Raw genomic sequence first — 16,225 nt, forward strand, 5'->3', positions numbered from 1 at the left:
TCTATCCTGTCCCATTCTATTCTCTCCTGTCCTATCCTATTCTGATTCTATCCTATCCCATGCTATACTATTTCTCTTCTATCCCATCCTGTCCCACCCCATCCCATCCCATCCCATCCCATCCCATCCCATTCTATCCTATCCTCTCCTACACTGATTCTGTTCTATATTCTTTTCTGCGCCCTTTCAGGGAAAAGAAAGGCGTTTGGGGACACAGACACTAAGGATCCCCTGGAGCTCTCCCACCTGGAGCACAGTGGGGACCAACACTTCGAGAACCCAACAGAACACACCAGGAAGCAGAAGGTTTCAGAGCTATTTCATTTGTAAACCACAGTGATATATATATATATATCTATATATATAAGGCATAGAGAGCAGAAGGCTTTACTTGGGCCCGGCCTCTTGGCTGGCTTTGGTAACGAGACCAGGCTGATGTTTGCAGGTGCTCAGAACTGCCTTTGCCCACCACAGCCCCCGGATGAAACAAAGCTCTGCAGCCCAGATTGGGAAGAAGAGGATTGGATGTGGGGATGCTGCCCTTTCCATCACTGTCAACCCACTCTGGTTTGCCAGGGAAGAACTGCTAGGGAATAAAGGGGTTTTGTGATGGAAGAGGCTGTGGAGAAGTGACAGGTGGAATTATTTTTGGTAGGGTTGCTCATCTCTGGTTGGAGCAACAGGATGGATGGATGAGAACCATCCACAGCTGGACAGGAGCTTTGGGCTGCTCATCTCTTTGGGGCTCTCAGCACTGAGATCCCATTTTTGAAACAGGTGGGGGGTCACTGAGATGGGAAACTTCACCAAATGTGCAAACTGGGGCAAGAAATGAGGAAAGGGGCCTGGTTTCCCATGGCACAGCAAGGCATGCGGGAAGGCAGCGAGCAAGCAGGGTTGCAGTGGAAGAGAACCAACCACATCAGCACCACTTGGCCAAGGCATAACTCACCAGGAAGCTGCAAAGCCAACATTCCCCTTCAGCTCATCTGTTTCTCAGGGGAAGCAGCATCCCCAGATCTTGGGCCAACAGCTGGTAGGTCAGCATTAGCTAATAAACAGGAGCATGAGTGGGAACAAGATCAAGAAAAAAGGGGAACGTGGGTAAACACGATGAGTTTTGCTGGCAAAATGGTTCCTGGGGTGGGGAACCTCCACACCTGAGCACCAGCTGCTTTGGGGTACATTCTGTGTGTCTGAAGTGTTGTCCTCACACGTGGCAGAGCTGCCCTGTGCAATCCAGGCACTGTCACAGTACTGAGCAGCACAGGATTTCCATCACGTCCCCACCAGCAAAGCAATTAGCCGTGTGCTTTTCCCCCCCTCATCTGCTGCTAAGAATAGGCTTAAGTGCCTCGCTGGAGCCAACGCCAGCACAGTTTGTCCTGAGAAACAGATCCTCTGGGATCACCTTGTTCTGCTGTCTGCTCCGAGCAGCAGCAGAACCCCCTCTCAGTGCACATCAGTGATTGCAGCATGGGCAGGGGGAGCAGAAAGCTGCAACATCCCAGCAACACCATTCACGCCTTCTGGGCTGTGCAAAACCCGCATGATGCGCACTCATCACGCCCTGCTTGCAAAGCACAAAGCAAACAGCTGTGCTTCCCAAGGCCTGCCCTGCTAGCACCCAGCAGCAGTGTGCACTGTGCTCTGCTGTTGCACTGTTTGGCTTCAGCAAAAGGAGAAAAGCCAATCCAGGCACCGAGCTGCAGTGCAGGGGGTTGCACACAGCAGGAGGAGAGAAGCAAAGCCCCCCGCTGCGCTGCATTGCTCCTGGGCTGCTCCGTGCCCTCTGCTGCTGCAGCAGCATTGGCTGGGAAGGCAATGGGGCACGTGGGAGTGCAGAGGAGGGAGAGCAGGCTCCAAAAGCAGGAATGCACGAATGCACATCGCACGGCAGAGGCAAAGGGAGGCTGCTGCAGGGTGCCAAGAAAAACCTGCTGAGGACCTGAGAGATTGCGGCCGCCTTGCAGCCATCACTCCTCCATGATCGCCGCCATGGACAGCCCACAAAAGGGTCCTTTTCTCCCCAATCCTCGCCAGCTTTGCATCCGAGCACTGACCAAAATTAAAACAAACAGAAGGAGGACGAGGAAGCCAAATCAGAACTGCTGCAGAGGAGGTTTGGTTTAGGAGCTGCTCCTGAGGTGAGGGCTGCTTTCCTGCTCTGGGGAAAGGCACGTCGCTGCGTCCTGGGCTGCAGCGTCCCGCTGAAATCCAGGCACTCAGTTGAAAGGTTTCACCAGCTTCATAGCAGCGTAGTTCTGCAGGGAGGGAGAAAGAAGGCAGAGAAGCGGTGAGTTGGGGCATGGCGGCACGTGGAGGTCAAGAGCAACCCTGCCATGGGATGCTCAGGACACACAGGAAGGGGTTTTGCCTTCTTCCAGCAGAGCCTTCCCAGCAGTGAGCACCAAGAGTCACTCACGGGCTTGGATTGTCCCTTCCACCAGTTTTTAAGAATCACAGAATGATTTGGGTTTGGACCTGGTTTGGAAGGGACCTGAAGATCATTAAGTCCAAGCCTTAGCATCCTCCACCAGCTCAGGCTGCCCAGGGCCCCATCCATGGCCTTTGGGAAGCTCCATGGATGGGGCACCCCTGGGCAGCCCTTACAGTTGTAGAAGACCTCCGTAGGGGTTTAGATTGGATGTCAGGGGGAAGTTCTTTACAGAGGGAGTGGTGGAGGTGCTCAAGGCCAGGTTGGATGGGGCCCTGGGCAACCTGGTGCTGTGCCACAGTCCTGGAGGTTGGCGGCCCTGCCTGTGGCTGTGGGGTTGGAACTTGGTGATCCTTGGGGTCCCACTCAACCCAAGCCATCCTATGATTCCATGATCATCCAGCCCAACCCCAACTCATCACCGTGGCCCCTCGTAGAGTCACAGAACCAGTATGGTTGGACGAGGCCTCTACAATCACCAGCTCCAGCCATCGACCCATCCATCCCCATTAAACCCCGTCCCCAAGTGCCACATCTCCACATCCCCCCACAGCACCGCAGCCTGTTCTACACACAATTCCTTCCTTGAAAGAAGACAACAAAAAAGAATAAGCTGTGTCAGTGCTGCTTATCAAGACCACAATGCAAACGCAGGCAAAGACAAGCTGGTTGGAAAGAGCTCTATTTAAAGTAGCTCTGGTTCAAACACCCGTGACCACATACTAGCCAGTTTGGAAGGCTCTCCCAGACAGATTGGATTTAATTGGTACAGGATGTTCTATCACTCCTTTGGAAAAAAATAAAAATAAAAATAAAAATAAAATTAAAAAAGACTTTGGAAACAAAGCATAATGCTGCTTTGGAAGAGGGGAGAAAATGAAAACCAAGAGAAGTAAAGCCCGGCCCAAAAAGCATCACGATAAATTACGGCGTGTAGCGAATTACGGGGCAATTTGCCAGCGGAGGATTTCTAATAATGCCATAAATCAAGCCAGCAACGTTAGGGCAGTTTACCAGAAGTCATTAGAAAAGCCTCCAGTGGGACATAACCTCCGAATTAATTATCCATCCATTTGTCTTTCAAGAGTCTGTCCTCCTAAACTCTTCTGTTTTTTTACGGTTGCGTTCCGGAGGGTCGCGAGTTTGCTGTCCAGCCACGAATTTGTATTAAACCAAGTGTTGAAAGCCAAGCAGGATTATCAATCGGCGCAGAAAGCGAGCTGTAATTAGAATTAATGGCAGTGGAAGCAACGCTGGGCTCTCGGAACGCAAACAGAGCTTTAAAAGGTAGTAAACATTTTCACGGTGCTGCAAAGCAGAGCTGGAAGCAGCTCTTCTTCTTCCTGCCACGGTGGGACCACTGAAACCTGCACTGCACTGCCCTGTGAGCACAGCTGAGGAAGGCTGCTGAGGAGCCCAGCGCTGAGGGAGGGTGGAAAAGCTCCCAGGAAGAGATGAAGAACCTCAAAAGATCAGATTTTCAATGTTTTCCTCGTTTTTGGTAGATCCAGACGATCCTTTTCTCCTAATTGTTCCGAACAGGACTGAGGTATCAGCTCGTGTTTATCCACCAACAAAAAACAGAGCTGGAGTTTTTGGGAATCACCATTTCCGGGGGCTGCTGCTGGGTTTGTGGCTCCAGCTGGAAGCGCAGGGCTGTCACCGGGCAGCTGGGGCTGCGGTTGGAAGCTGCCATCATTATGTGGGGAATGGGAAAAAAATAGGAAAAGAAAGCTTTCAAACGTAGATATTCTTCCACCAAAAGCCATCAAAATGCCCCAGGTTCATTTCCAGGTGAGACTCCCAGCTCTTCAGGGTGGGAGGGGACCCACGCGGCCCTGGCTCCGCTCACTCCTAGGGCACGTTGTGGACATGCATCCATTGATCCACTGAATTCATCGAATCGTGGCATCACAGAATCATAGAATCATAGAATCACAAGGTTGGAAACGACCTACGAGATCATCTAGTCCAACTGTCTCCTCATCACCACTGCCACCACCAACACTATCATGGAACCATCGTGGTTGGAGAGCACCTCCAAGACCACCAAGTTCAAGTGTTCATTTAGTGGGAGCTACTGGGAATAGGTGAATAGGTTGGACTGGATGATCTTTCAGGTCTTTTCCAACCTTGGTGATTCTATGATTCTAAGTGCCAACCAACCCCCACCACGGCCACTCACTGATCATGGAATCATTCAGGTTGGAGGAGAGCTCTAAGATCCCCAAGCCCAACAACCCCAACCCATCGCACCATGCCCACTGACCGCAGCCCTCAGTGCCACATCTCCACGGCCCTCGGAAACCTCCAGGGATGGTGACCTTTCCACTCCCTGGGCAGCTGTGCCGTTGCATTGCCACTCTTTTGGAGACTAAACATCTCCTAATATCCAACCTGACCCTGCCCTGGCACGACGTGAGGCCATCACCTCTCATTCTATTCCTCTTCAGCCAAGGACCTGAAGAGCAATGGGATGGAATGCGCCCAAAAACCCGTGGTATGGGACCTCAAAGCTTCATAGCCAGTGTGGAGCTATGGCAGCGCTCCTGGCAAGCAAGGCAGGAAAGCAAGCAATGAGGGGTTGGATTTCAGTGCATTTAATCAGGGATGCCACGGTGCGCCCTGCCAACACTCAGCACGCCAGGGGCATCCTTCACAGCAAACCATCACCAGCACGAACGCCAGATTTCTGGTTGGGTGGAAAGGGAAGGCAACTGAATCTCCGTGTCGATACCTCGGTGACCTCAAAAATCCAGGGGGAAGCTGGCCAACTGCATGGACAGAAAAATTCCATTCCCTTTTCAAAAGATGACTGAAAAAACGGACCCGACCAAAACGAAATTAAATACAACAACATTTAGCCAGGAAACAGGGAAAAATCCCGAGTAATAACCAGTGTAAATCAATAGTTATAGTTTGGGAGTTTCTGCTTCTCTCAACGCTGTTTTGACCCGATGCCACTGGAATGAATGCAAAACTGCTCACAGCTGTGGGGGAACACTGAGCTCCGGGTCACAGCAGCTCAGGGTTCTATGCTCAGCATGGAGGGGATTCTCCACGACGGGCTGGGATGACAACACAGCACAGATCTGTTCTCGTAGGGTTATTTCCTCTTCCTCACTGCTTCACACCTGGGGAATGACTTCTCCAGCAGAAGCATCCCAGCCCTTCCCAAGGACACAAATCAAACCCGAGGAGCAGAATTTGTTATGTGCTGGAAGGAGAGGCGGGTCGTTTTTCTTATCAGTCCATGAGGGAGAAGGCGTCCAAGAGCATGAATTACAGCAGTGCAGACAGAGCAGAGGAGGATAAAAAACCCCAACCCGAGCCAAATGGGGAGGATGGGGCTCCATTATTTATTTGTTTTGTTTTGTTTCACCAGTGGGACTGACAGCGAAGCAAGAAAAAGCCACTTCCTTGATTGATGAGGTGAAAACCCTCCCCACCTGGTTTCAGACACTGTGTTGGTCCTACATGCTGCAAGCCTCGGCAGTGAGAGACAGGGCTGCCTAAAAACCCTTATAAACCCTCCTGCACCTTAAAACCATGACAGAACACACATTTCTTGCCACTGCTCAGCCCTGCCACGTGGCTGTGCCCCTAATTAGGCTGCGTTTTTGTTAGGGATTTTCCCACCAACGCTCAGCGCTTCCAACAGCTCTGAGGGAACGACCGACGAACCTCAGCAGCGTTAGACTCGAAATCAATCACAGAATCAGTGAGTCTCCCAATCGTAGGGTCAACGACAGGGATCATAGAACGGCTGGGTTGGGAAGGACCACAAAGCATATCCACTTCCAGCCCAAGTCACGGGTTGGGTTACGCTGCCCAGGGCCCCATCCATCGCCACGGGCGCCTCCAGGGACGAAACAGAGGCACAAAGATGTGAGCACGGAGCAGATGCATGTGCTCTCTTTCTGGTCCATTGTGGCCCCCCAAGCCATTCTTCAAGGACCATCACACCTGGGGCACATCGCACCCCACCCCTCAGCTTATCCCACCTCCCCCCCTCCCAAACCCCTCGTACCGGGAAGGCGTAGATGAAGATCCCAAGGAAGAGCAGCAAAACGAAGAGCACGATGGCCAGGATGAGCAGCCACTTGTACCGGCGCCACAGGATGTACTTCAGGGTCTTGTATGGGGAGGTGAACCACAGGAAGGAGGTCTCCGGGCGCCTGCAGACAAAGCTGGGGTCACTTCACAGAATCACAGAATTGTAGGGGTTGGAAGGGACCTCCAGAGATCATCGAGTCCAACCCCCTGCCAAAGCAGGTTCCCTACAGCAGGTCGCACAGGTCGGCATCCAGGCAGGTCTGGAACATCTGCAGAGCAGGAGACTCCACCACCTCCATGGGCAGCCTGTTCCAGTGAACAGTGGGACCCATAGAGACACATTGGGACCCATAGAGACACATTGGGACTCATAGAGACACACTGGGACCCATAGAGACACATTAGGACCCATAGAGACACATTGGGACCCATAGACTCCCCCACCTCCCTGCAGCCTGTTCCACTGCTCCTCACCTCACTGCACAGCCCTTCCTTTGCACATTGGTGCAGAACTTCCTATGCTCAGTTCCCGGCCGTTTCCCCTCCTCCTGTCTCCACTCCCCACTGAACAGAGTCCAGCCTCGCCATTCTGCCCCCCACACCTCAGATATTCACAGCCCTGGATCAGGTCCCCTCTCAGCCTTCTTTGCTCCATGCTGAACAGACCCAGCTCACTCAGCCTTTCTCCATAGCAGAGATGCTCCAGGCCCTTCACCATCTTGGTGGCCCTCCGCTGGACTCTTCCCAAGAGATCCCTGTCTGTTTTGTACTGGGGAGCCCAGAACTGGACGCAGTGCTCCAGATGAGGTCTTACCAGTGCAGAGTAGAGGGGGAGGATCACCTCCTTTGACCTGCTGGCCACGCTCTGTGCAATGCACCCCAGGATGCCATTGGCCCTCTTGGCCACAAGGGCACACTGCTGGCTCATGGCAACCTGTCATCCACCAGGACACCCAGGTCCCTTTCCGCAGAGCTCCCCTCCAGCAGCTCATCCCCCAACCTGTACTGCTGCATGCAATTACTCCTCCCCAGATGCAAGACTCCACACTTGCTTTTGTTAAACCTCATCCGGTTTCTTACTGCCCAGCTCTCCAGCCTGTCCAGCTCTCGCTGAATGACAGCACAGCCTTCAGCCAATCCTCCCAACTTCATATTATCAGCAAACTTGCTGAGGGTGGCCACCATCCCCTCATCAAGGTCACTGATGAAGATGTTGAACAAGACCGGACCCAGCACCGACCCCTGAGGAACACCGCTGCTTACAGGCCTCCAACCGGACTCTGCACCACCAACAACGACCCTCTGTGCTCTGCCAGTCAGCCAGTTCCCAACCCACCTCACTGCCCACTCATCCATCCCACACTTCCTCAGCTTTGTTATAAGGACGTCATGGGGGACAGCATCAAAAGCCTTGCTGAAATCAAGGTAGGCTACATCCACTGCTCTCCCCCATCCACCCAGCCAGTGACAACATCATAGAAGGCTACCAGGTTGGTCAAGCACAACCTCCCCCTGGTGAACCCGTGCTGACTACTCCTGATCACCTCCTTTTCTTCCAGTTGTCTGGAGATGACATCCAGCACAAGCTGTTCCATCACCAAGTCACTTGTGACTTTCATGGTGCTTTCAACCTTCCTGGATGCCCAATCCCATGAACGCGTCGCATTGAAAGAGAGAAAATCCATTCCCCTGTGCGGTCTGTGCTCCTTGGAGCTCCAGCCCAGCCTTTCAGCTCTCACCCTTGCAAACAGAATCACTGAATCATAGAATCACTAAGGTTGGAAAAGACCTTTAAGATCACCAAGTCCAACAACCAACCCAACACCGCCATGCCCACTCACAGAAATCAGAGTGATGAAGGCTGGAGAAGACCTCCGAATCATCAACCCAAACGCCAACCCATCACCACCAAGCCCAATCATAGAGTCATTAAGGTCACAAAAGACCTCCAAGATCACTGCTACCAACCCCAACCACTGACCACGTCCCCAAGTGCCACATCCCAACACGGAAGGCCTCCCGCCACCAACCCAACTTCCCAACCTTCTCCTTGAGAACCTTCTGCCCCAGTGGTTCCTTTCCCACTCCTGACGCCCTTACTTGGGGTCTTCCAGCTTGGGGTTCATGTTTGGCTCATCCCGACCCACTCCAGCTGGCCGCTCTTCATGCTCGTGTTCAGCCACAATTTCCAAAGTCATTTCCAGTTTTCCCTGCGTGGGTGAAACGAAGACAAGCACATAATAAGCAAAAAGCAGAGAAAAGAACGCACAGTGCAAAATACTGAGCGGGGAAAGGAAAAGCAGCCCAGTCACTACCAGCAGTGACCGTGAGGAGCTCAATGAGTGTGATCTCATGCCAACCCCCCCCCTGCCCTCTGCCTGCTCCCAGCTGACACCCCTCAGCACCTCAGAAATCGGCACCCAGCTTCAGACAACTGACTACAGGGTTTCTGTTGAATCACTTAATTTGCAGCTTGGCCTCACTCACCTCTATCAAACGGCCACCACTGACCCAAACTGGATCCCAGAGACCCACATTTAGATTTATCTGTCTGCAGATACCCCTTGTACCCGTCATAATAGCACTGAGAACAGCTGAGATGCAGAGTTAAATCACTTGGCCCGTTCTCCATAAACAGCAGCAAAAAGAACCTAATGGAGCAAACAAGCGATTTACATATTGCCTAACAAATCCTGGAAGAAATCCTGTTCTAGCTTGTCAAATCTGCAGCCCCAGGCTTGGTTTCATGCCCACACCACCAGTTCCTCCACTTGCTCAGCCCAGCCATGCCCAACGAGTCCCCAAAGGGGCAACACGAAGAGGACACCCGAGGGCCTTACTGCCAGGATCTTCTTCTCATTCTGCTCTGCGATGCAGGGCCACCAGCCCTTGACGGTCTTCTGCTCAAAGAGGGACACAAAGCGGCTTGCAGACAAGCTGCCATCTATGAGCTCTAAGGAGCACTTCTCAGCGGTCTTGGCAGGCTTGGGCATCCTGTTGAGATCCATCTGGATGGAGCCTGCAGGGAGGAATGAGGTAGGAAGACCTCTCAGGGTAAGAGCTCACGGAATCACAGAGCCATTCAGGTTGGAGAAGACCTCAAGGATCCCCGAGCCCAATCCCAACTCATCCCACCACGTTCCCTGACCACATCCTTCAGTGCCCCATCCCCATAACTCTGGAATGCCTCCAGGTGAGCCCACCATTCTGGGCAGCCCGTCCTTCCCCAAGGACTGCTCCAATGAAGAAGTGCTCCCCATGGCAACCTCCTGGCCTCCTTGACCTGGACAAATAGGCTCAACGTGGCCCCGTTTTCTAAGCCTAGCATTGGTTTTAGCTTATGGTGCTGCAAAGAATTCAACGCTGGCAGCGATATGGAGAGGGTGACCAGGAGCTCATGAAGAGCAGAGCTGGAACTGGGAAGCACACCTTGTGAGAGGTTATTTGGGCACAGCCTTTGTAATTAATCAAAACCGATATCTTGATCGTGTACTTCCTCAGTGAGGCTTCTGGTTTTGGACGTTCTTTTGGGGTGGTAAAAGGAAAAAGCAGAACAACATCCAACCAAAAGAAGAATCCCATAACGCTGGAGCTTCCAGCTACACGGATGATCTACTGCATGGCTCTGCTGTCTTTCCTGCTGCAGGCTTCTGCTTTGTTTTAGCTTGGCCTAAATCTGGGTTTGTGAGGATGGTTAACAAGGCTAGCACAAAAAAAGCTGTGTCGGGTGGTTTTGTGTCCCAACCCCTTCTGACTTACCCAAATAGTCATCGAAGGAGAACTTGTCATTGTCCCAGATCTGGAAGATCAGCTGCGGTGAAATCTTGTTTTCTGTCTTGTCCAAGCTCCAGAAGTGCTCCTAAAAATCACATCAGAAAGGAAAACGAGGCAAAATAAAGGGCTGGTAAGCAGAAGTGGGCAGGATGCTCATCTCAGAGCAATGGAGATGCCCTGTGTCACCCTCGGTGATGGTCTCCTTCCCAAAGAGAGGCAGCGATGCTCCCATGCGTGAGCTCCTCACTTCTCACAGTACTTCATTCACCTTTCCTGCACTCCCCCCAGGTTTTTGCTCTCAGGACCCATCCATGCCAGGGCTGGATGCGTTATCCCAGTGGCTCAGCTGATAATTACACGAAGCTGCCATATCTACTCCAACATCCCACATCCGAGCTCAAGGTGAGAGCCAAGTGAGCCAGGAAAACCAGAGCCTGTGCCTCCCTGCGCCATCAGCCCACAGCTGGCACCGCTTCATTTCACTCCTCACCATCTGAGATCTCTATGCCCTCCTCGCTTCCACCCAATGGGATGGGATGCGTTGCACTCCGCAATATTGATGCGTATTAAAAACCAAAAGGGACCGAAATGCGTCACACTCCATAGGAACACAAATATCCGAGCGAGGAGAGCGTGGGTGGAAGGAGGCACTTAAATCCCTTTGGAGCTGGTTTCCCTTTAAGAGATCACCCAGAAGGGCTGTATTTCAATTTAGCTCCATTCCCTGCCTTGCTTTGGAAAACCAGCACCAGTCCAACTCCGCGCCAGAAGGCACTGGAAACTTCCATTTCTCCCCCTCTGCTCGCTGAAACGTATTAAAGCATATGTTTACTCAAGCTTGGGGGGGAAGGCCATGTATTCCCAGCTAATAATTCATCTTAAATTAGAACTGCTACAAAGGGAAAGAGCTTATGGTGATTCTTCCCTTTGCCATGTACTGGTCAGGTCCTGCTTTGCTGTTGGTCACCCAGAGAAAGCCCCCAGGAGCCCCTGTGCCTGCAGCCAGGTGACCTCTCTGGGGTCAGAAAGGATCTTGTGGGCTCTGAGAGGTGGAGATGTGGGCTCCCCATCTGTGCTCTGCTTGGGAGAGGATGGCACGTCCTGCAGGTGCCTCTCTGTGCTAAGTCCCTGGCTCTGAGGATGACTGCACCACCTGCATCACTCAGATGTGCTCAAACCCCACGAGCATCACCGTGCTTCTGCTCGGGCTGAAGCATTAATTGCTACTAATTGCACACACATCAGACCTTCTCTCTGCATTGCCCATCCTCCCGGAGCAAAACCCAGCAGCCAAGCAGCCCCTTCCAAAGCCAGGGGTTCTAGGTGCTCACGTCCTGTTCGTTGCAGGGCGTTGGATGAGATGAGATGGCTTTTAAAGGCCCCTTCCAACTCAATCAATTTTGCGATCCTGTGATTCGATGTTCTCCCTGCAGGAAGACCCCATTCCCTGTGAGTCCCAGTGTGGAAGAAGTGGGGAGCAGGAAAAGGAGCAGGATGCTGTGCCCTGGTTTGGAGCCATGGCCATCACCCACGTAATACAACACAACAGAATTAAGCCTCCCATCCTCTGAGACTGACAACACAACCATACAGGACTTCGCCTTTCCACCTTCCTACAGCAACACCCAACGTCCTGCTTGCACTCAAAGCAAACAAAACCCATCCTCAGGCCCAGCAGCCTCCTTTCTTCCTACACCACAGGAAGCACTGAGCTTCCTGGGGCTCCCTGCACAGCGCTGGCCTTCCTGCTGGGAAAACCCAAACCATGGAGGTTGCTCAAGAGCAGGATGGATGGCTCTGTGTGCAGTCTGATCTGGTGGGCTCAATCAGCTCATGGAAGGGGATGCAACTGGATGGGCTTTAAGGTCCCTTCCAACTCAAACTCAGGCCATTGTACGCTTCTAAGATCTTTAAGGTCTCTTCTAACCCAACTCAACCCAACCCAATTCAACCTCTTCATGGTTCTATGATCTTTAAGGTCTCTTCCAACCCAACCCAACCCAACCCTTTCATGGTTCTATGATCTTCAAGATCCCTTCCAACACAACCCAATCCAACCCCAATCATTCCATGGCTCTACAATCTTTAAGGCCCCTTCCAACCCAACCCAACCCTTCCATGGTTCTATGATCTTCAAGGTCCCTTCCAACCCAACCCAACCCAACCCAACCCAACCCAACCCAACCCTTCCATGGTTCTATGATCTTCAAGGTCCCTTCCAACCCAACCCAATCATTCCATGGCTCTACAGTCTTCAAAGTCCCTTCCAACCCAACCCTTCTACGGTTCTCTGATTCTGACTGTGGTTTGACTGGTTGTGACACTTCCTTCCCTCAGGAACCGTGAAGCTGGGACACACAGATCACAGCTGGGTGAGCTGGAGGAGGAATCTGATGCTGGGTGAAGTCCATGGGTTCGTTTTGAGGCAGTGTGAAATCTGCCTCCACGATTAAACCTCATTACAAAGGTTCACTATAAAAACAACCATCAACAAGATATTCCCCAACTTTTGGCAAGCCATGGGAAGGAAGGGGGCTTGAGTTACTGTCTGAGGGTTTGTTTTGCAGTTTGGGGGGGGAGAGGGGTGGCTGATGAATATTTGACGGTCATGAATAATTCAGCATGGGAGGCAGGACCAAAAAAAAAGTCTCATACCATTGGGAAAGTGTTGACAGGGCTGAAATTCTTCTGGGCTGCTTTTGTTCTGCGAATACAAAGTAAGGAGCAGCTCTGTGTTTTTGGGAAGGTGGGGAAGTGCTGGGCTGTTCCCGCAGGAGAGCATCAGCCCCCACAGCAACTGGAGACTCTCATCTCCTACAGGTTTATCCTTCGAAGAGCAGAGAGATGCTGTCCTCCCCATGGGGACACTGCATCTGTCCCCACTTGCAGCGCAGCCACCCCTGTGCTGTTCCCTGCACTACTTGGCCTTCTGCCTCCTTCCCAAGCAGGACAGCAGCTGAGCACAACAGCCACCATCTTTGCCTGGGGGCACAGATTCTGGAATCACTCCACGCAGTGCTGTTTTCTCAGCCCCCATCCCACTGCCATCGTGGGATTGCCAAGCGTTGGGTATTGGCAGCAGCACTGCCAGCCCTCAGCTCTCCACTCAGCCACGTTTTGCTCATCCCTTTCCACACTGGAAAGCAGAAATCAGTGCAGGAACTTTGCTGGAATATCACAGGGGCTGTTGGTGCGTGCCAGGTTGCCTTGATAAAGATTGCTGCATCGTCGTGCCTGCAGGTTTTGGTCCCACTGAAATGCCTTATTCATGACTATCTTTGTGTGATTACATCTTCTTCCAAAAAAACAGAAGAAAAGGTACTTGGAGCACACTCAAATGATGCTTTTTGGCTGCACAGTGAAAGAAATGAACACCGTGTACTTTGGGGCACAACAAAAGATGGGAAAAAGGAGAGGAACATGTCCCACATTCCAAAGCAGCAACCCTTCTATTTTTTTTCTTTTCACTTTCCAAGACCAAAGAGAAGTGGAAATTTCAATCCAATGAAATATCATCTTGCCTTTCATAAAAACCAGCGCTCAGTGCTCATGATTTCACATCAAAACCCACTGGGGCGCAGCGGCTCCTTGGTGCACACTGGGGATTTGGTGACGTGGCTCTGGGGGCCGTGGTCAGTGGGATGGTGGGATGGGTTGGGGTTGGTGATCCCAGAGGTCTTCTCCCACCTTAATCACCTCTGTGATTCCGTGATCCTATGGCCTCATGCTGAGCTCTTGTGGGGACCTTTTTTGAGGTGCAGAATGAGGTGAACTCCTTTTTCAGGAGCGGCAACATTTTTCTAACGCTGCTACATCAACAGAAGATAGGGGTGGAGGGGTAGACGAACATCCTGAGATGGTTAAAAGGTTTGGAGAAGCAAGGACAGGAGCCCATGCTTCCCATCTGTGAGCTGAACTGACACCTGCACGATGCACAGCTTTCCCCTGGGGTGCATTGGGATGTGGATGCCCCAGCCCTGCAGGCATCCGAGGCCAGGCTGGATGTGGCTCTGGGCAGCCTGGGCTGCTGGTTGGCGACCTGCACGCAGCAGGGGGTTGAAACCAGATGAGCACTGTGCTCCTTTGCAACCCAGGCCATTCTGTGGTTCTATGAAACCCCAGAGCTGTGAAGCTGTGGAACAAAGCCCCCCAAGGCTGGTTGCAGCAGGCAGCATCTCCCCAGGTTGCTGGGCTCTCCCCCATGCCCTGCACGCTGCCATCCTCACGCTCTTTGGACACCATTGGGTTTGGGTTGACCCATCCCCACGGTGCAGCCACAGGGAACTCCAGCACACAAAGGAGAGCAAATTGCAAGCTGCTTTCCTCCCGCAGAGCAGCACCAGCCACGCCGGGTGCAGGTGGCTTTTAGCAGCTCAGCGTTTGCCAGCTGACCATTATGATTTAAATTCCACTTTCCATCGCCTGCGTTTCAAGTTCGGAGCACGGGGTTTTTACAGCAGCAGTAATGAACCCTGAGTTCAACCAGCACATGGCCAGATCAAAAAAAATTGCCAGAGCGGAATGCGCCCCGCAAACACAAAGCACGGCTTTTCATTCATTATTTTTTCCTTTACAGAGAGGTTTTACAAGCTGTTTATTTTCTGATACGGTGTTGGCAGACATGCGGTCGGAGGAGAATCAATATCAGCACAGTGGGATGTATTTTCCTAAACGGTTTATGGGGGGGGGGGGCGGCTCTGTCCATGCTTTTTCAAAGGGGGATAATTGAATGTAGTACACACTGTACTTTTGATTTGTTTAACATGAAGCGTGAAATGGGCACCGCTGTGATTCCGTCAATCACTTTAACTATCCGGCAATTCATTTCGAAGCCAGGCCTCTTTGCAGGGATCGTCTGGTTCAAGGCATGGGGAGGGGGGAGGATTCGCTAGGCATCTTCACCCCTCCCAGCCCAGGCCATGCTGGGACCCACAGGGGACAAGTAGGGGGGCGCCCCAGGTGAGTTTTGGGGACGCAGGTGGTCCCCCTGCAAGGAGCTGCCATTGAGGGCTCCACAGCCAAACCAACTCCAGGTGGTGGTGGGAGGGCAGGGGAGGGGGGCTGGGGGGCAGGAGGGGGCTGAGCTTTTGGGGAGGTGTCACAGAACGACCGTAGGGGTTTATCCCTGCTGCCAGCCCCAGCAATACAGCCATTAACCTTCGGGTGATGGGAGAAGGAAACGTGAGGCGGACCCCCTCCCCTAACGCATTCCTTGAGAGCCTTCCAGTCCTTCCATCCAACTGTTCTCTTTCTTCCTTGCAACCCCATACTCACAGTATCATAGGATCATAGAATCATAGAATGGCCTGGGTTGAAAAGGACCACAGTGATCATCTGGTTCCAACCCCCTGCTGTGTGCAGGTCTCCAACCAGCAGCCCAGGCTGCCCACAGCCACATCCAGCCTGGCCTCAAATGCTTGTAGGGCTGGGGCATCCACAACAAACCCACATCTGATCACAGCGTTGCACTGACATACCTAAGAAACACCAGAAGCAATGCTCAATGTTTTGGCTTCCCAGGAGGCCAAAATCACACCTGGTTTCTAATCCCCACCTGAAGAACCAGCTCTCTTTTCAGACCAGGAGCATCTTCACCTCGAACCCCAAAGCAAAGATTTCCATCTCATCTCTGCACAACAGCACATTCCAACTGCTGTTCCTCTGCACGCCCTGCTGCCAAGCATCCCTTCAGGACACTGCTTCTTTCTTTTCCCCCTTTTTAGCTTTTCTATGAAGTTATCATAGAATTGTTTGAGTTGGGAGGAACGTTTAATGGTCGTCTAGTCCAACTCCCAGCTCACACAGAGCGATGCCCATTCTGCAGTGCTGGAGACCAGGACAGAGCCAGGGTTGGGTAGGCACACGGTTGGGAGGCTCCATCCATGTGGTTGGGAGGCTCCATCCATTTGGTTTGGGAGGCTCCATCCATGTGGTTGGGAGGCTCCATCCATGTGGTTT

At 52.4% G+C, this 16,225-nt stretch overlaps 1 protein-coding gene across 1 annotated transcript in view; it reads right to left on the minus strand.

The window, feature by feature from the left end:
* Positions 1-302: 302 nt before the first annotated feature.
* Positions 303-16,225, minus strand: part of LOC122191690 (dysferlin-like) — a 25,315-nt gene continuing 9,392 nt past the window's right edge. Inside the window, exons 8-12 of the mRNA XM_042892060.1 lie at positions 10,253-10,352; positions 9,334-9,512; positions 8,594-8,703; positions 6,468-6,615; positions 303-2,264 (exon numbers count right to left, since the gene is read on the minus strand). Coding sequence (XP_042747994.1) covers positions 2,226-2,264; positions 6,468-6,615; positions 8,594-8,703; positions 9,334-9,512; positions 10,253-10,352 — 576 coding nt within the window. The 3' untranslated portion in view covers positions 303-2,225. The remainder of the gene's footprint in view (positions 2,265-6,467; positions 6,616-8,593; positions 8,704-9,333; positions 9,513-10,252; positions 10,353-16,225) is intronic.

This window comes from Lagopus leucura, unplaced genomic scaffold, assembly GCF_019238085.1.
Source record: "Lagopus leucura isolate 7727_CA_CO unplaced genomic scaffold, USGS_WTPT01 139-13_obj-0_obj, whole genome shotgun sequence".
NCBI classification, from domain to species: Eukaryota; Metazoa; Chordata; class Aves; order Galliformes; family Phasianidae; genus Lagopus; species Lagopus leucura.